Source organism: Triticum urartu, chromosome 3A (genome assembly GCF_056163025.1).
Source record: "Triticum urartu cultivar PI428250 chromosome 3A, HENAU_Tu73, whole genome shotgun sequence".
Classification (NCBI taxonomy): Eukaryota; Viridiplantae; Streptophyta; class Magnoliopsida; order Poales; family Poaceae; genus Triticum; species Triticum urartu.
Genome location: NC_141875.1, coordinates 629989134 through 630010223, shown reverse-complemented (window position 1 = coordinate 630010223; position 21090 = coordinate 629989134). Strand labels below are relative to the sequence as shown.

Here is a 21090-nt window from a genome sequence, read left to right as displayed (position 1 = left end):
CCAACCGGCTCGATCGATCGGGGTCCTGTTCATCCAGAGACAACACCACGGGGTCCTGTTCATCCACCCCCACCGGGAACTATTCATCCACCCCCCCCCCCCCGCAACGCTCACTGTTCATCTAGAGGCAGCATCGATCGGCTTCAGTTAGCAGCAGTAGCGAAGGAATGCTCGATCGGGTTCAGTTAACAGCCATCGATCGATCGCTCGGGTTCAGTAACGCGTAGCCTGCAGTGCAATCGCTCTGGTTCAGTTAGAGCTCAACGACTCGCTCGGGTTCAGTTAGAGCCAACGCCTCGCACACACGCGCGTACGTGTACGAGAGAAGCGCGCATCGCTCGACCCCCGACCTCCCACCGTAACCGGGAACTCCCCGAAATTTTCCTCCCCCTCGCATCTACCACGGTTTTTTCCGTCATGGACGGCCCAAAGAATGTCATGCAGGTGCGTCTTCGGCCCGCCCAGGATGAAAAGCCCATTTTCTGTCATGATTTTTTGTCATAGAAGTAGGAGCCCACCACATCTATGATGATACCGGGTTTTGTCACAATTATCGTCATAGAAGTGTCATATGTATGACAGAATTTTTTTTCGTTCGGCCCAAAATGTCACAGATGTGTCTTTTTTTGTAGTGGTAGTAACTTGATCAGAAGTTTCATGATCATCATCATTAGCTTCCTCACTTACTGGTCTAGGAATCACTGGAACAGATTCCTGTGATGAACTACTTTCCAATAAGGGAGAAGGTACAATTACCTCGTCAAGTTCTACTTTCCTCCCACTCACTTCTTTCGAGAGAAACTCCTTCTCTAGAAAGGATCCATTTTTAGCAACGAATATCTTGCCTTCGGATCTATGATAAAAGGTGTACCCAATAGTCTCTTTTGGGTATCCTATGAAGACACATTTCTCCGATTTGGGTTCGAGCTTATCAGGTTGAAGCTTTTTCACATAAGCATCGCAGCCTCAAACTTTAAGAAACGACAACTTAAGTTTCTTGCCAAACCACAGTTCATAAGGTGTCGTCTCAACAGATTTAGATGATGCCCTATTTAACGTGAATTTAGCTGTCTCTAAAGCGTAACCCCAAAACAATAGCGGTAAATCAATGAGAGATATCATAGATCGCACCATATCTAGTAAAGTACGATTACGACGTTCGGACACACCATTACGCTGCGGTGTTCCAGGTGGCGTGAGTTGCGAAACTATTCCGCATTGTTTCAAATGAAGTCCAAACTCATAACTCAAATATTCGCCATCACGATCAGATCATAGAAACTTGATTTTCTTGTTACGATGATTTTTCACTTCACTCTGAAATTCCTTGAACTTTTCAAATGTTTCAGACTTATGTTTCATTAAGTAGATATACCCATATCTACTCATGTCATCTATGAAGGTGAGAAAATAACGATATCCGCCGCGAGCTTCAATGTGCATTGGACCACATCCATCAGTATGTATGATTTCCAATAACTTTGTTGCTCGCTCCAATGTTTCGGAGAACGGAGTTTTAGTCATCTTGCCCATGAGGCATGGTTCGCAAGTTCCAAGTGATTCCAGAAGTCCATCAGAATGGAGTTTCTTCATATGCTTTACACCAATATGACCTAAACGACAGTGCCACAAATAAGTTGCACTATCATTATCAACTCTGCATTTTTTGGCTTCAATACTATGAACATGTGTATCACTACTATCAAGATTTAGTAAAAATAGACCACTCATTAGGGGTGCATGATCATAAAAGATATTACTCATACAAATAGAACAACCATTATTCTCCGATTTAAATGAATAATCGTCTCGCATCAAACAAGATCCAAATATAATGTTCATGCTCAACGCTGGCACCAAATAACAATTATTTAGGTCTAATATTAATCCCGAAGGTAGATGTAGAGGTAGCGTGCCGACGGCGATCACATCGACTTTGGAACCATTTCCCAAGCGCATCGTCACCTCGTCCTTAACCAATCTTCGCTTAATCCGTAGTCCCTATTTCGAGTTGCAAATGTTAGCAACTGAACCAGTATCAAATACCCAGGCACTACTGCGAGCATTAGTAAGGTACACATCAATAACATGTATATCGAATATACCTTTCACTTTGTCATCCTTCTTCTCCGCCAAATACTTGGGGCAGTTCCGCTTCCAGTGACCAGTTCCTTTGCAGTAGAAGCACTCAGTCTCAGGCTTAGGTCCAGACTTGGGTTTCTTCACTTGAGCAGCAACTGGCTTGCTGTTCTTCTTGAAGTTCCCCTTCTTCCCTTTACCCTTTTTCTTGAAACTGGTGGCCTTGTTGACCATCAACACTTGATGCTCCTTATTGATTTCTACCTCCGCAGCTTTTAGCATTGCGAAGAGCTCAGGAATCGTCTTATCCATCCCTTGCATATTATAGTTCATCATGAAGCTCTTGTAGCTTGGTGGCAGTGATTCAAGAACTCTGTCAACGACACTATCATCAGGAAGATTAACTCCCAGTTGAGTCAAGTTGTTGTGGTATCCAGACATTCTGAGTATATGTTCACTGACAGAACTATTCTCCTCCATCTTACAGCTGTAGAACTTATTGGAGACTTCATATCTCTCAATCCGGGCATTTGCTTGAAATATTAACTTCAACTCCTGGAACATCTCATATGCTCCATGACGTTTAAAACGTCGTTGAAGTCTCGGTTCTAAGCCGTAAAGCATGGCACACTGAACTATCAAGTAGTCATCAGCTTTGCTCTGCCAGGTGTTCATAACATCTGACGTTGCTCGTGCAGCGGGTTTGTCACTTAGCGGTGCTTCTAGGACGCAATTCTTCGGTGCAGCAATGAGGATAATCCTCAAGTTACGGACCCAGTCCGTGTAGTTGCTACCATCATCTTTCAACTTAGCTTTCTCTAGGAATGCATTAAAATTCAACGGAACAAGAGCACGGGCCATCTATCTACAACAACATAGACATGCAAAATACTACCAGGTACTAAGTTCATGATAAATTAAAGTTCAATTAATCAAATTACTTAAGAACTCCCACTTAGACATATATCTCTCTAATCATCTAAGTGATCACGTGATCCATATCAACTAAACCATGTCCGATCATCACGTGAGATGGAGTAGTTTTCAATGGTGAACATCACTATGTTAATCATATCTACTATATGAATCATGCTCCACCTTTCGGTCTCAGTGTTCCGAGGCCATATCTGCATATGCTAGGCTCGTCAAGTTTAACCCGAGTATTCTGCATGTGCAAAACTGGCTTGCACCCGTTGTATGTGAACGTAGAGCTTATCACACCCGATCGTCACGTGGTGTCTCGGCATGACGAACTGTAGCAACGGTGCATACCCAGGGAGAACACTTATACCTTGAAATTTAGTGAGAGATCATCTTATAATGTTACCGCCGAACTAAGCAAAATAAGTTGCATAAAGGATAAACATCACATGCAATCAATATAAGTGATATGATATGGCCATCATAATCTTGTGCCTTTGATCTCCATCTCCAAAGCACCGTCATGATCACCATCGTCACCGGCTTGACACCTTGATCTCAATCAAAGCATCGTTGTCTTCTCGCCAGCTATTGCTTCTACGACTATCGCTACCGCTTAGTGATAAAGTACATGGCGATTGCATTTCATACAATAAAGCAACAATCATATGGCTCCTGCCAGTTGCCGATAACTGTGTTACAAAACATGATCATCTCATACAATAAAATTTAGCATGATGTCTTGACCATATCACATCAGAACATGCCTTGCAAAAACAAGTTAGACGTCCTCTACTTTGTTGTTGCAAGTTTTACGTGGCTTCTACGGGCTGAGCAAGAACCGTTCTTACCTACGCATCAAAAACCACAACGCGGTATAGTGATTGTTTTTTGATCTTCAGAAATAACCCTATTCATTGAATCCGGTTCAACTAAAGCTGGAGAAACAGACACCCACTAGCCACGTGTGTGCGAAGCACGTCGGTAGAACCAGTCTCGCGTAAGCGTACGCGTAATGTCGGTCCGGGCCGCTTCATCCAACAATGCCGCTGAATCAAGAATCAACTAGTGACAGCAAGCAATATGTATATACCAACGCCCACAACCCCTTTGTGTTCTACTCGTGCATATAAAATTTACGCATAAGCCTGGCTCGGATGCCACTGTTGGGGAACGTAGTAATTTCAAAAAAAAATCCTACGCACACGCAAGATCATGGTGATGCATAGCAATGAGAGGGGAGAGTATCGTCTACGTACCCTCATAGACCATAAGCGGAAGCATTATGACAACGCGGTGGATTTAGTCGTACGTCTTCACGATCGACCGATCTAGTACCGAAGATACGACACCTCCGTGATCTGCACACGTTCAGCTCGGTGACGTCCCATGAACTCACGATCCAGTAGAGCTTCGAGGGAGAGTTTCGTCAGCACGACGGTGTGATGACGGTGATGATGTTGATACCGGAGCAGGGCTTCGCCTAAGCACCGCTATGATATTACCGAGGTGGATTATGGTGGAGGGGGGGGCACCGCACATGACTAAAAGATCAATGATCAACTTGTGTGTCCATGGGGTGCCCCCTCCCCCGCATATAAAGGAGTGGAGGAGGGGGAGGGCCGACCCTCTCTATGGCGCGCCCTAGGGGAGTCCTACTCCCTCCGGGAGTAGGATTCCCCCCTTCTAAGTAGGAGTAGGAGAGGAAGGAAGGAGGAGAGATGGAGGAAGGAAAGGGGGACCGACCCCCCTCCCAATTTGGTTTGGGCCTGGGGGCGCGCCTCCCTCTTTTCCCTCCCCTCTCCTCTATTCCACTAAGGCCCAATAAGGCCCATATACTCCCCGGGGGGTTCCGGTAACCTCCCGGTACTCCGGAAAAAATGCCCGAACCACTCGGAACCATTCCGATGTCCAAATATAGGCTTCCAATATATCGGTCTTTACGTCTCCACCATTTCGAGACTCCTCGTCATGTCCGTGATCAAATCCGGGACTCCAAACTACCTTCGGTACATCAAAACACATAAATCCACAATACCGGTCGTCACCGAAGTTAAGCGTGCGAACCCTACGGGTTCGAGAACTATGTAGACATGACCGAGACTCATCTCCGGTCAATAACCAATAGCGGAACCTGGATGGTCATATTGGTTCCTACATATTCTACGAAGATCTTTATCGGTCAAACCACATAACGGTATACGTTGTTCCCTTTGTCAACGGTATGTTACTTTCCCGAGATTCGATCGTCGGTATCTCAATACCTAGTTCAATCTCGTTACCGGCTAGTCTCTTTACACGTTCCGTAATGCTACATCCCGTAACTAACTTATTAGTTACATTGCTTGCAAGGCTTATAGTGATGTACATTACCGAGAGGGCCCAGAGATACCTCTCCGACAATTGGAGTGACAAATCCTAATCTTGATCCATGCCAACTCAACAAACACCATCGGAGACACTTGTAGAGCACCTTTATAATCACCCAGTTACATTGTGACGTTTGGTAGCACACAAAGTGTTCCTCTGGTATTCGGGAGTTGCATGATCTCATAGTCATAGGAACATGTATAGTTATGGAGAAAGCAATAGCAACAAACTAAACGGTCATCGTGCTAAGCTAACAGATGGGTCAAATCAATCACATCATTCTCTAATGATGTGATCCCGTTAATCAAATGACAACTCATGTCTATGATTAGGAAACATAACCATCATTGATTCAACGAGCTAGTCAAGTAGAGGCAAACTAGTGACACTCTGTTTGTCTATGTATTCACACATGTACTAAGTTTCCGGTTAATACAATTCTAGCATGAATAATAAACATTTATCATGATATAAGGAAATATAAATAACAACTTTATTATTGCCTCTAGGGCATATTTCCTTCAGCGACGACCATGAGAAAAAAAACAAAACCGATGTGACAAAGTAAGATATGAAGGACCATACCTTACTACAACAACAACTACTACTGCTACTACTACTACAACAAAGCTTTTTGTTCCAAACAAGTTGGGGTAAGCTAGAGGTGAAACCCATAATAGCAACTCCAATGGCGAGACCCATTTCGTCTGTCGCTGTCCGTTTGGGTCGGCGCGGACAGAAAAATCGGCCCAACGCGCCGACCCGAACGGACGGGCGTCCGCTTTTCGTCCGGGGGCGACCCATTCCCGGCCCATTTTTGAGCCGGATTTGCGTCGATGCGGACACGCAACGGACGCGCGCACGCTCGCCTTCTCCTCTCCCCGGGCCTGCTGGTCGGTGGCTCATTGGCCTCCCCCCACCCCTAGAAACCCTCGCCCGCCTCCTTCATCGCCGTCGCCGCCGCCCTTTTTGCTGGCGACTCTGCCAGCTGCTGCCGCCTCCACATCTGCCCAGCAACGTCGCTCACTCCCCCCGTCGCCCGGCCACCGCCGTCTTACCGTCGGGGAGCAAATTGTTTCCCACCGCCGCCCCCCCAACCGCAGAGCCACCCGCGACCAAGAGGTCGCCTCCCCGCGCTGGCTAGATCCTCACCGGCACGCTCGTCGGACGCTGGCCCACTCGTCAGAAGTCGGCAGGGCAGCTAGCTAGTCCGTGCGCGCCGCGACTCCACTCGCCGGCTGTCTCCTTCGACGCCCACAAGCTGTTCGACAGTTTGCCAAGGTACGAAAATGGACTCCGCCGATGAGTTCTTTTTCCACTATTTCATTTGCGACTCCGATGATTCGTCGTGCGACGATGAGGAGGAGATATTGGCTGCCGTGTTGGTCCGTCACCACCGCAACAGCCAGCGGCCGTTGTTTCGTGGCTCCATTCTGGGCCACCTTCCGGCGTTGAATCGCAACCGAGAGAGCGGGCATTTCCTTCTTTGAAAGGACTACTTTGATACAACAAACTCGTTGTTCAAACATCACAAATTCCGCCGCCGTTTCCGTATGAGTAGGCATGTTTTCAACCGTATTAGAGAGGGAGTGGTCGGCTATGATGACTATTTCGAGTGCAAAGAGGATGCCATTGGCAAGATTGGTTTCTCCTCTTATCAGAAATGCACTGCCGCCATCCGAATGCTTGCATACGGAGTGCCCGGTGATCTCATTGACGAGTACGTCCGTATGAGCGAGTCTACATGCCTAGAGTCCTTGTATAAGTTCTGCAAGGCCGTTATTGTTGTGTTTGGCCCTGAGTACTTGAGAGAGCCGACAACTGAAGATACAACCCGTTTGTTGGCGATGAATGCCAGAAGGGGTTTCCCAGGGATGCTTGGCAGCATAGACTGCATGCACTGGGAGTGGAAGAACTGTCCTTCCGCTTGGCAAGGTCAGTATAAGGGACATGTCAGGGCTTGTACTGTCATCCTAGAGGCCGTGGCGTCTCAAGATCTCTGGATCTGGCACTCTTTCTTTGGCTTGGCTGGATCACACAATGATATCAACGTGCTTCAGCGCTCGTCGGTGTTTGCTAGGCTTGCCGAAGGCAACAATCCACCGGTGAACTTTACTGTCAACGGCCACAACTACGACAAAGGATACTACCTGGGTGACGGTATCTATCCTCGGTGGACCACTATTGTAAGACAATACCCAACCTTGTCGGAGAGAATAGGAAAAGATTTGCCCAGGAGCAAGAGAGTGCCAGGAAGGATGTCGAGCGTGCCTTTGGTGTTTTGCAATCTCGACGGGGCATCATTCGGTATCCTGCTAATACGTGGAGCACGCAGAAACTGTGGAAGGTGATGACTGCTTGTGTGATCATGCACAATATGATCGTATAAGACGAGCGTCCGAAACGTCTGTACGATCAAGGGTTTCAGTTTCAGGGTGATAATGTTGTGCCTGAGCATGGAGTAGCGGCAACGTTTGAACAGTTCACCCAATTTCATGAAGACATGCGTGATTGGGAAACCCACGTGCAGCTGCAAAATGATTTGGTTGAGCATATGTGGGCTCATATTGGCAACCAATAGGTGTATCTTCTTTTATTCGGCTGCAAAACTATGTGAACCATTTCTTTTTATTTGTATCCGGCTTGTAAAACTATACTATTTTTATTCGATAAAACTATGTTATTTGACAATATGTTTGAATGCAAATCAATGTAAATATTGGGCGGCCAGCCGGCCACGCCGGCACATATGGGTCGGCCCGTTGGGCGCGCTGCCGACCCAAATCTAAGAAAGAGCGGACGCAGGGCAGGCGGCCGACCCAAACGGACAAAAAACGGACGAAATCGCCGTTCGTTTGGGTCGGCCCATTGGAGTTGCTCTAAGATGGCTCTGGCACATAGATAGTAAGCTTCCACGCATCTCTGTCCATAGCTAGCTAAAGGACCATACCTAGACAAATTTAATCTTCCAACACCACCATTGACGTCGGGAAGAAGATCTCGTCGTCGAATGAAGGGATGAAGATTATTTATTGTAGACGATGACATCACCAAGGAAAATGATGACTACCAAAACCCTAAACCAATCTATTAAAAACACTATTGTTAATAAGAACTCCACTCATACATCGGGTTCCCCACCCCTCCCGCCACCGGCAAGGCCGGCCGGAGGAGGGGAACCGATCTATGGTGGAGGCGGAGGTGCTGCAGCGGGTAGGTATTTTTCACGAGGCGGCGGTGTCAAAAAACCATCCAACCTTAGCGTCCACAGATGGACTTGAAACAATGACTTAAATCGTTGACAAAAAAATAGGCAGATGGGTCACCAAAGCGATTGTTTCCCAATATTTGGCGGCCTTAAGAAAATACTGGCCCACAATATTCCCTCCGATCCTTTTTACTCAACATATTAGGTTTGTCTGAAGTCAATATCATTCAACTTTAATCAAGTTTATACAAAAAATTATTAATTCACATAACAACACATTTATTATTAGATCCATTTCGGGATATATTTTCATATTATATTTCAGACAAAGTTAATGTATGGAGTAAAAAGGATCGGATGGAGTACATGGCAACAGAGGGTCAGTTCCCTAAAAAAAAGGGTAGGTCGATCCAACGCTGTACGTGCACGCCCCTCTCCTCTGGTTCACAGTTCTACAACGATGATCAATCATCCTTTTTCCGAGAGAAACACAACGAGATGAGGCGTTCCACAGGCTTGTTGTCGAAGGGTAATGATGGATGGATGCGTGGGGCTTTCCCTTCGCAACCCCGGCGAGGCGCGTGCAGGGGTACTACCATGGCATGGCACCATCGCCTACTGCCGGCCCTCAACCTCGTACGTACGACCGATCTGGGCGAGGAAAAGAGCGCGTCCTAAGATCCACTGGCCGTCACGGTAGGACCTGCTGTGGCACCGTCTCTATTTTCTCATGAACTAACGCATGCAAATGCAATTCCCATGGCATGGACGTACGGTACGACTGCAGCACCAATGGTGATATATATATGCCACACATGGAGTTCATTGGACATGCCACATTTCTTCCTGTCCCGAGGTTTTCGGCTAATCTTATATACAGTATACACTGTTCTAAGTCCCTTGGACGACGAAGCTAAGTACGTACGTATTCACTAGTGGTCAGTGGATATATATGACTTATGAGACATGTAGAAGCTACAGACGATATTCTTGAAACTGAACGAAGGTCGATGAGGGTGCTTGATGGAAGTGGTCGATACGCATAGACATCATACGATGAAATTGGATGGCGCAGAAAGCCCGTGCAGTGCTTTTAGATGCGTGTAACCGTACGGTGTCCCGCAGATCCACCGTTTACGCAGGCCACTAGCTTGGATGCTCCCTTTGCATCAATGCCATTGTGGTGTCGAGGCCCTGCATTGGACATTTGGGTGGTGGGTGAGATGGCCTGAGTTAGACTGTAAAAGAGGATGGTGTTTGAGTAGCTTGTGCTGACATAAGGTGGCTTTTTCAGTGTAGTGTTCATGATGCGATATAAACACCAAGATAAAAGAATAAAGTGTTCATGATGAGCAGCTTACTTTGGCTTTCTTCCACCAACTGATGAGCCGCTCACAGTTGGTTTGCTCGTTGTTCTCGACGGACGGCGTGGTGGAGGCGGCGGTGTCGGTGGCTGCGAAATCGAGTGGATAAAATGTCAGCGTGTATTCTACAGATATAAAGATGCACATCATAGTACTACGAATAAATGGATGTCTCAGGATTGTGGGGGGAAGTGTCAATATGGTTAAGGACAGTGTGCTGACGAAAGAATGGCGTACGTTTGGTGCCCTGGACTTGGTGTTTCCTGCCTGCAAAGGAGTTGTTTTCTTCGATGTGGATGCTCGAGATTGCACTGTCGCCGGAATGCCCTACACAAAGGATCATCATGATCGTTAGCAAGTCCATTTTAATTGCTATGACCAGTACCTTCATGGCCCCATTTCAGTAATAATTATCCCCAGAAGGAATAATTGCAGAGATTGTGGTGAGTGCCAGTCAACAACACGATAATGACCCATTTGAATCATAACGTTTAGTTGCCTGGAAACTTAGACTATGCAAAGTTCAGGTGTGACCGTGTGAGTACTACAAAGAACTGGCGCATTCATCGGTATTACCTATTAATCTGTTTTTATGTGCCAACTGGAAGCAAGTTCCAGACCGTAGTACTAGGGTTTATGAGCAGGAGACAGAAACTATCCCTCTAAATTCAAACAGGACCCACTGTATCAGTTGTTACCCACATAATTACTTCTAATAACTAGTTGTTGAACCTACCATCCTTGTTATTTATCACAGGATTCACAGCTCTCAATCATGGAAAAACATTAAGCTTTGAGGGCAGATGGAACAACATTGATCATGAACAAGTTTTGAGCAAGGCTATGTCTATCGCAATATGCACAATCTAGCAGAGTGATCTATTATACGTTCTTTTGTGAAGCTTACCTCTTTCTTTTTCAGCCTTGCAAAAGTTGCTTCTCCAACACTGGAACTCAGCATTTTCCTTGCTGGCAGGTTTACCGAGCTACATAGTGAGAAGTTTTTGTCAGGAAAATAGGGTCAAACCAGCCTTCATAATACATTCCAGTAACACTGTTAAGATTTGCACCTTGATTTTAGTTTGCCAGCCACTTGCAAGTCCATTCTCGCTGGCCTAGTTAAGTGACTGTGCATTGTTGAAGCATCTTTCGAACCTCTGATACTGCTGTTGGTCGAGGCAGTAAAAAGCAACGGAATTAAAACCACAAGACAAAGCCAAATCTTCAGAGAATGCGTCAACATGATGGCAGGACTAACCTTTTTGGCTCTGGCTTGGTACTTTTAGTAGTAGCATTCAGAGGAGCTGGCCTTTTCAGAGTGCTCTGCATGAAGAGATAAGCCATGTGAGATCTAACACCATTACGCTTCCAACGTTAAACATAAGCGCAAAACCCGCATGAATTTCTGTACATTATAGTTATCAGATGAATGTTAGTTCTGTTAACACTGGTGAGAGAAGAGGATGGAACATACCGCAGTGGTTTTCGTAACCTTTGGATGTGCCACACTTGATCCTGCTGTCTTGCTAGGAGTTCTCACACTATCCCTGGTAATAGAGCGTCTTTCTCCTGTAGAGGGCCGACGTGTGCCCTCAACATCAGAACGCTTTGCTGCACTTCCTCTGTCGACGGAGCGTCTTTCAGAGGTAGAGGGCCGGCATGGCGTGGCGACAGCGGCTTGCTTCTGTGCACGCTCTCTGGTGACAGGGCGTCTTTCGGCAGTGGAAGGGCGTCCTGGGGTGGAGAGATCAGCAGGCTTCTTAACGGTTGCCCTAGTGATGGGATGCTTCTCTCCGATAGAAGAGCGCCCGGCAGCTGAGGAAGGTCTTTTGACACCTGTAACCCCGAGAGCTTCTTTTTCTGTAATCCCGCAAGTCCGTGCCGTGCCGCCCATCTTCTGTGATGCCACACTTGAGCTACAGACATTGTTCGTCTTGGTCTTCTGGTTTGTAGTCATGCTAGGCTTCGCTGAACCAGGCGTCTGAAATGGTTCAGGCAAAATGTGTTATGACTTACCAAAACATTCAGGCTCTTGGGCGTATAAACACAAAATATGTCCTCATGCAGCTAGCTAAAAGCAGTAAAGTGAGTATGATAGAAACTGTGCATTAAAAAGAGAGTATCCAAAATAAACTGCCATATCATCGGTCTACAAGGTCAGACAAGTAGTACTGTCATAGTAACAAGATAAAAGCAGCAGTGATTCAGACTTCAGAGGGTGATGTACCAAAGCTTGGTGTGTTATTACCTTGGTAACAGATGTCCGGTCCAGAGGGCTGCCTGCAACGGTTTTGACCGATTTTGGTATTATCATTGAAGCATATCTAAGTCTGGGGTCTTTGTCAGTATTTCTTCTAGGAGCCCTTGCATTTTCATAAGCTGCTCCATCATGACCAAGACCTGCATTTTCAACAACGGTGGAATCTGAATTACCACCAAGAGCATTTTCTCTACCATCCTGGTCGGTTTGCTGTGAAATTCTGGCTTCTGAAACAAGATTGGATGACGAAAGTTCGTTACGGAAGTCCTCGTCTTCATGGTCATGGTAGCATTGCATGCCCTGTTCAGATGTGGTCTCATGTGCAGCTCCTTCCACATAATCATAGGCAATTGTTCCAGATCCTGTGGGAGTTTCGAGCTCTTCGGCCGGCATATCTTCTGTTTGGCTTGAATCACTGCCATCACCACTGTATTCCAAGGTGAGTTCAGTTTGCTGAATTTGCTGCTGTGAAGCCTTGAGTTCCCTGATCTTCTTGTAGTACTCTTCAAAATATGCCTTCTTCTGAGCTACTAAACCATTGAACTTAACAAACTCTTCATGGCGTTTGTCATTACTAAATACAGACCACTTCTCCCAAGATAGTGACTCAAGTTCAAATCTTCCGAAGGATACGGAACCATGATTCAGTGTCTGGGATACAGAAACTCCCTGAGGAAAGTGGAAAAACAACATAGAGAAGCAGGTGAATCTACTAGCTGGGGGCAAAACTCTTTCCAGGAACAGAACTGCAATATTATTTTCTACTAATTCAGAATAAATGCAGCATTTCTAGTTGATTCACATAGTATACATAATTTAAATTACGCGGGGTATGAATATCTTCGAAAACTTACCTCAGAAACACCCAGGTCAGTTGTTTCTCCTTGTGACCAGGCAAAAAAAGTTTGATTGACCTCAGTCGCCATCGATTATTCTCCAGCTAATTCATCATAGCTGGGTAGAGTTTTGTTGGTAAACCCTGCAAAAGTTAAATTCGTTATAATTAAATCATGACACAACATAACTGAAACACGTTGTGATATGCTAACAACTAAAAATATGAATAATGAAGCCTGCTGGACGTGGACGTTTTCTATCTACACGGAAAAATATTGCAAACTAAGATTAAGAACACACCAATGCTCATCTAACACCGCTAACAAGAACGCAAGAACAGGTGTTCAGAAACATTTTGCAACTCAAGTAAGAACTCAAAAGTAACCAAGCTACAGCCGAAGGCGAAAAAGACATGTAGTGTTACTTTCTGAAGAGGCCAGAATCCAGCATCGGTAGTGGCTTGGAATGGAGAATTTCCATCAGTGGAAGCTAACCAAGCAGCAGTAGTAAATTAATTCAGCAGGTCAATTATGCTCCAAGCATCCACCTTTAGCGCATGTTCCAACACCAATCCTTTCCTTTGGGGTCAAGATTCCACACACAAATAAAATTCCCACCTTCCGAGCTGCAGTTGAATCCCTCGACCCGGAACCATATGGAGGCAGAGACACTATAATCTTCCTCTCAACAACCCAGCTCGTGCCATTATTCGCTCACATCACATGCCAACTACCCAAACCAGTTGCAGAGGCCAAGTAAAAGAGAGATACGGAAATCTCTTGTGATTCAGAGAATTCAGAGAAAGGCCGACCCGGGCCTGTCCATGAAGCAAAATTTCCACCCGAGAAAAGGATTTTTAAAATACGGGGCGAAGGGGAAAAGGCCCGAAGATTGCATCTGGGGTACTGCGCGCGCAATTTCCGGTCCATGGGAACAGTAAAGAGACTTGAAGAAAGGAAAGAGGGCTGAAGAACATAATTGCCGTTTGGCGAACTGAAAAAGGGGAATTACTTTGCAGCAAAATGCGACTTTTTTATCGATTTATTATCATAAAACGAGGGGAAAACGAGAGAGTACTAAAATTCAACTTACCATGGAAAAGGAAAGAGAAGGCAAAAAGATAGATGAACTGAGAAAAAAAATTAGTGCCACTTTTGCAGAGCGGCAAAAGCTGCGCTGAACTGAAAAGAGAGTGGACTTTTTGGCGAACACAAGAACCGGATCGAACCACCACCGCCGCGTGTTCTCCCTGGAAAAGCTGCAAATGCGAAACTCAACTTCTCCTAAAAAAAGAACCCGCACGGAAAGAAACGAAAGGACCGTGAGAAATCAGCAGAGGAAGCAACAAATTTGCAGGAAATTCACCTCACTCGCCGCCCAACCAAGCAAAACAGAGGACGTGCAAAGGATAATCCTTGGGCGAAGATAGCAAGAGGGACTTGAGCAAGGAATGCATCCACGAAAACCCCGCGGCATTGCAGAGAATTCGGCGCCAAGAAAAACTGGCGCCCCCCCTCTAAACTGAAACCGCCCAAGAACAGCTACAGAGCCCGTGGGAAAAGGGCCAAAATCCTCCATTACCTGACGGCCCGAGCCACGAAGCGGCTAGCGGCCCCCCGCGCGCGATGGGGATCCCCGCCCTCCGCGCTGCCGCCTCCCCGGCTCTGCTCAGATCAGACGACACGAGGCGTCGAGGCCACGAGAGGCACGCCCACCGCTTAGCACTGTAGCACTGCCGCTGCGGCTGCGGTGCCACGGGAGGAGGAGGAGAAGAACACAGAGGACGCAGGGTATGGCGAGGCAAAGGTATGGCGTGCTGCGTTGCGTGCAGCAATGGCTCTTAAATTTGGGCTTTGATTAGGCCGCGCGCGGGGTAATTACCTCGATTGATTCCTCGCGTAACTACACATACTACACGCACCGGCTGGCAGAGGAGAACGAAGCGGCCAGTGCTTCTTCTTCCAGTACTGCTGTGCGCGTCCCTGACCGTGGGCCCGGACGCAGCAGTCGAGTCGTGGTGGGCTGGTGGGACTACGGCCCAGTTCTTTTGGCTCAGTTCTGACTCGTTTCTTCCCCATGAATCATCTGAGAATTATCAGAATTGCTAGTGTATTTGAGAATCGTGAAACTCGGCAATTCTGGCAATTCTAGCCGGACCCTCAAAAAAAAACTATTCGGTTTGAACTACTACCTCAATTGGGGACTCAAATTACAGCCAATATGTCACTGGATCAGCCAGACCGAACGACCTCATACAACAATTACAGGTTAGAATTACAGAAAAAAAACTGGACAGACAATTCCGTGGGCAGTTTTCAGAATCGCAATTCTCCAGAGTTACAGGGTGAAAAGAACTGGCCCTACGTGTGTTCTTCTACGGCGCGCCCTCGTCGAAAGTGGAAACTGCTTCGGCGCCCATGAAATCGACTTGTGTTGATTTTTTTAGTTATTATGGGTGGATAGATTCCGTGTTTGGGTTGAACCTCCAGAGGTTGAGGCTGGCTGGGCAAGCGAGGGTAGGCCAAGGCAGGTTGGTGGAGGATAAGGCCAAGCGCAAGAGGGGTTCGTGCTCTCCAAATTATTGGATCACGGTTGGGACGGGGATGCATGGCGTGGCGTGGTGCCGAACAGAAAGCTTTTTGAGAGGCTTCCTCCGTCGTCGTCGTCATCAGCGGCAGCGGCAATTTTCTCTCTGCCCATTTCGGGGGCTTGTCTGTTTCCCATCCCGTGGGCCACTCGGTCCATCCCCGGTAGCAGTAGTAGTACTTGTGTCGTCCTTCCGCTCTTGAGATCTCTCTCGGCCGCATTTTCCCTGCGTGCGTCGGTGGTAAGTTAAGGCAGGCGTCAACCGTCAACGCAGGCTTTATCCTCGTTGATTGGGTGTTCATGATCACTTGCAGCATGCATATATTAGTGTGGCGTCCAAGGTAAGGTTGTGCCTCGCCGGCCGGCCGGCCGGTAATACTTCGTCCATCTCGTTGCAAAATGTTGGGATTGAGATCATTTACAGTCGGCACCTCAAAATCGTTTCGAACATCCGGGCGGATAGCTCGGTCATGAAATTCCGGCATATACCCGAGGGCATCAAACAGACTTCAAACGCATGAATTGACAGGTACCCCTCATATGCAGCCCAAATATAAGGTAAATATGATAACGCATTCGGACACGCCCGTCACGTCGGACTGACATCAGGGTTCCATACGAAATCGCCCGAAAACCCGGCGGTCCGAATCTCGTCTACTCCGTCGAACCGATGTCGCCACTCCGGCGGGCCGTGTAGTACCTAGCCCGACTATTTAAACCAATCGCCGGCACCGAAACACTACCGCTCCACATTTTGCTCCGCCCGCTTGCTGCTGCAGCCACTTTCGAGTCCCCGTCCGCCACTACTAAAGGCCATGTCCCCCACGCCGTCAAATAAGGGGCCACCCATTTCTAACGCCGGAGCGCCGCTGCAGCTCCTTGAGCAGATCCGGACAAGGTGCGAAGTCCGGATCACCGCGGGGCTACCTTTGGATGCAGTGGATCTGAAGGAGGAGTTGGAGGAGGAGAAGGAGGAGGAGAAGGAGGATGTGAGGGACACCAAGGACGTGGATCTGCAGGGGGAGCAGCGGGCAATCCTTGATTCCCTCCGCTCGGGGTCGAATACAGAGGCGAGACGGCGTCGCCAGTTGAAGATGGAGGCACAACACGCATCGAAGGAGGAGATGTTCGCCTACATGGATGAGGTCTAGCGGGAGGAGGAGCCAGAGCCCTCCTATGCACCCGTCCACCCACGGCCGACACCGACGTCGTGGACATTTTCGATGGCGAAGATTAGCTAGGATAGTACATAGAATTTCTTTTACATGCTTTGTAAGTGTTAAAATGTGAGAGACTTGGATACAGAGTAGCTAAATTGAGTCGTGGCCGGTCACTGTTTACGAACACGTCGGGTCATGTCCGCGGGACCGTATTTACAAAGTCCGGCGGTAGATGCTCTTATCCCGTGCACCGGCCCACCGGGTGGCAGAAAACCACGAACAGCGAACCTAGCCCGAATGCCTTTTGCCTTTCGCGCCCCTACGTGTTTGGTCGATTTGGATCCATCGACCGTGTCGCACCCGCGCGGCGTGGTGGATTTGGACGCATCCATATGCATGCACGTTGACACCGACACGTTCCCCTGTCCGCCCATGCATGCATGTTACCCTGCCGCATGCAGGCATGCAGCTTCGCTTCGTAGGAGAAGGAGAAGGAGCAGCAGCAGGCAGGCGTTCGTGCGTTTTGTTTGGACGCGCGCCGAACTGCGTGAGCCAACGTGCCGCCGTTCGTCTCCGTTCTCCTCTCGTGCGTGCCGCGTGGTACGAGTTGAGCTGAGATCGACGATGGATCCATGTGGCAGTAGTGGTACAGGGAACAGACTGGGCTTGGCAAACCAACAAGATCCGGGATTACTATACTGTTACGGGGGAGGGCGACGGGTCACGTGGCTCCGTCCGCGGAACGCTCCCCGCTGCCGCTGTGCCGCAACGTGCCGTGCCGCTCATTGGCTCGCCCGTTGGGTTCCGGTGCAGTGGCTGGCCTGGAATATTCTGACATGTTTTGGTTTAACTAACCCTTTTGATAGCCGCGAATCAACCTGTGGTTGAGTTGATTAGGTGGACAATGGTATCCCCAAACCATCAGGGTTCAAATCCTGATACTCGCATTATTTCTGAATTTATTTCAGGATTTTCGACGATGCGTTTTCAGTAGGAGGAGACGTGATGCTCATAGAGATATGGTGTGCGTGTGTGCATTCATATGGATGAGTGTATGCGCGTGTATATGAGCGCTTGTGTCTATATTGATGCTAAAAAAAAACCTCTTTGACAGCCCGGCGCATGGATGTTCCGCCGACATGCAAAGCCAAATCGGCCGGGGTTTACTCTATACTACCTGAGGCCATGTGCTTGATCTGTACGCCGACGCAAACGCGACGAGCCATGTCAGCTAAGCTAAGCTTGGCTGCACAGGTCAGGTCAGATCTCATCTGGCGCGTGACGGTGCGTGCATCGGTCACTGACGCCGAGCATGGCTGCGGCCGGAACAGATCGATCGGTCTCTACGTGTCGGATCGAGCTGCGCTGGATCCGATGGTTCCACTTGCTGGAGGGACGACGGAAGACGTGGGCTCGGAGAAACGTCCAAGGGATCCAAGGGTTGGAAACCCTTAAGCACATGAAGGCCACGTGCATGGCCTTGCAAGGCATGCTTGTTAGCCCAGGAATCTTTCCCCGGAGACCCGTTCGTTATTCTGGCTGGGCATGTCCCAAGGAACAAAAAATTAGTCCCAAGGAGAGCAAAGCTCGCTCATGTTCCCGAGCGAGCACAAACGTTCCGTGAAAGTCAATGCAGCTGGACTGTCTGTCACTGTCACTCGATCTTGTCCCGAAATTTCACGGTGTACCCCTACCTCGCCAGCCTTTTTTCGAAAAAGGGACTTCCCGGCCTCTGCATCAGAATAAGGCCAACTTATTAAATCTACCTCGCCAGCTGTTTCAGCTAAACAAATCATCTACTGTTGACTGCCACGTACACGGCTCTCACTAGAGAAAGACAGGACGTACGTACTGGTACCGCTCAACCAACGAACTACAGTAATCAGCAGAACGGGACGCTTTCAGAGCAAACTGCGTCCCAGCTGCCAGAAATGGACGTGAGCTAGCCAAACGACGCATCATGCCATGCCTAACCTAATCATGCATGGAGGGTCCTAATGACCCTGAGAAAAAGGAAGGGGAGGACGGAGGATTCATAGCGGCATCATCATTCGCCACGAACCAAATCTAAGCAACCCGTCCCCTCCAGTACCACTCTACCACCTTTGCACGAGTGCCCTGCCATTGAGGGCTCCGGAGCGTCAATGCCGGCCGTCCTTGGGCGCTCGGCTTTTCTCCCCTCTCCACGTCCCTCCTTTCTTTCTGGAGCCTTTCTCACCGGTGATCAGAGCCCAACAGCATGGTCACGGACACGGGTTTAAAAGGGCGGCAAGAAAGGGATGACAGGGGCGAGAGAGCGAGGGACCATCCGAACAGCATTCGGGTCGCTGATCCTGGACTCTCGTCGCGCTGTCTGCGGAAGAAACAGGAGTTTGCCGACCCGAAAACATACGGCGAGGTAGGGTTCTCACGGTCTCGTCGACGAATGTTCCACGGGAGAGCTGGGCTCAAATATACTAGCCTGGTGGTAATATTTTGATGAGAGTTGAGAGGAAAACAGGCATCGCCGAGCAGAGGCGTAGATGGGGATATATCATACTACTACTGTCGGGTTGGTGTGCCTTTGCTTTCGATCAGTCAAGACGGGGCCCGGTGCTCCAGTTGTTTACACAGTTCTCTGTACTTGAAACCGATCGGTTCTCCGTCCAATTGTCTAGGACGTGCCTACGCATTAAAAAATATCTGAAAAACAAGTGTACTATCACATGCATTAGGTGAGTGCCATCGTTCGTGACACATGGGAGGATCAAAGAGTATCCTAGGCTTGGAAATTTCGCTCTCGGAACTTAATCATCTGCGTGCCCTGCCACTTTAAAAACTACTCCTACTCATGTAATGGGATTGGGAATATGAAAATATGGACAGAGACTGTCGCCATGGGGGTGCTCAAGTTGGACCAGAGAGATCGGAGAGGTTTCATGCACAGGAAGCACAGCCGGAAGGGGGGATCTCGTGTACAAGGAACAAGAATTGTAAATGCCGAAGAACGATCGTACACACCATTGAAAAATGCATCTCATTTCCACACAAACATTGACATGAATGCAAGGAAACAAACGTAGAATAACCGAAGAACTCAGATGAAGTTTCACTAGGAACCGAGAACTAACACAGTGTGTAAGACCGGATTAAGGGGGCAAGGTTTTTTTGTGTGTGGAAAACATAGCTCCCAAGTAGCATGTTCTTTATCTTTTGTTTCAAAACAATTTGTAGTATTTTTAAAAGATTTGGATCTTTAGGAACTTTCCTATGTTTGTTGCGTGATTCGTTTGATTTTTTTCTTAAGAATCATTTGTACTCTATCTAGAATAAAAAATTCCATCCACTCAAATTTCTTAGCAGAATTCCATTCATATAATTCAAACATGTTGCCATTCAAATGTCAAATTCCAGGAACACGAAGGGTTTATTTTGCCACAGAAAAATCTGTAATGAGCAATGTCAATGATCTCACAACACATATAGTGATATGACCCGTTGTAGTATACACACTAAGGTCGTCGATATTTCACCAGAAGCCGGTTGTGTTAAAAAATATGCTGCATATACACTGGAGTATCTACGGCCAAGTTACAAAAATGTACTTACAATAGTAGATAGATGCATGCATGCTGAAGCGTTGCAAGCTATGTGCTTCAGGAGAGAAGAGAAATATGTTCAGGTTGAGATGATAATTGCTTCGGCGTTAGACTTTCATGCGTTAAGAGGAAACCAAGCAAAGGAATACTTTAATTATCTTGGTAAGCCTCATTTATATGGAGGAATTAAGGAGTCCACGATGGATCTTGTTTGTTGGCTTGGCAGGAATAGTTGTTGCGTGACAAACAAGTACATAAAATATTTTATATTTCTTTTCTTACCATGGAAGGAACGTGTGTGGAAGGGACGCTTGATACGTGATCAATTCTCCTTGCACGAATGCGGTTGGGGTCCACCTGTAGAAGACATCACGATGGTACACTCATTTACATAATAAAGTCTGATTTTTCTAGGGTGGATCGTTCGGTTGTAAAGGTTATCTTGCTAATCTATAAAGCAAGAAATCTATTAGACAGTTAAGAGTCCAAATACTTTTGTACACGTACGAAGAGTTTTTGTTGGTTGGTCAGCTTGTTTTCCAAGCTATGTCACTTGGGTCGGCTATTAAAGCCTAGGGTGTGCGCATGTAAGACAAGTTATTTTATAAAATAGACACGATGTGTTTTTAAAGGTAGATACCCGTATCAAGTTTTAGAGGGATCTTTAAAAATTCGGTCTACATCATATAGGCATCTCATAGATAGTATATTTCATAATTGTTTACAC

At 47.4% G+C, this 21090-nt stretch overlaps 1 protein-coding gene across 4 annotated transcripts; it reads right to left on the bottom strand.

The window, feature by feature from the left end:
* Positions 1-9360: 9360 nt before the first annotated feature.
* On the bottom strand, positions 9361-14979 carry LOC125529251 (uncharacterized). Of its 4 annotated transcripts, none has more exons than XM_087513680.1 (10): positions 14621-14979; positions 13057-13181; positions 12191-12871; positions 11417-11923; positions 11201-11265; positions 11013-11105; positions 10850-10928; positions 10180-10269; positions 9940-10031; positions 9361-9772 (listed from the first exon to the last, which is right to left on the bottom strand). In XM_087513680.1, exons 2-10 carry the CDS (start codon positions 13126-13128, stop codon positions 9748-9750), a joined length of 1704 nt encoding a protein of 567 aa, XP_087369806.1. In that variant the 5' UTR covers positions 13129-13181; positions 14621-14979; the 3' UTR covers positions 9361-9747. The 4 variants fall into 4 exon arrangements, with proteins under 4 accessions (XP_087369806.1, XP_048549616.1, XP_087369804.1 ...); XM_048693659.2 differs by having other exon boundaries at positions 11013-11108; positions 14621-14978; XM_087513678.1 differs by lacking the exon at positions 14621-14979 and adding an exon at positions 14405-14598 and having other exon boundaries at positions 11013-11108.
* Positions 14980-21090: the final 6111 nt, after the last annotated feature.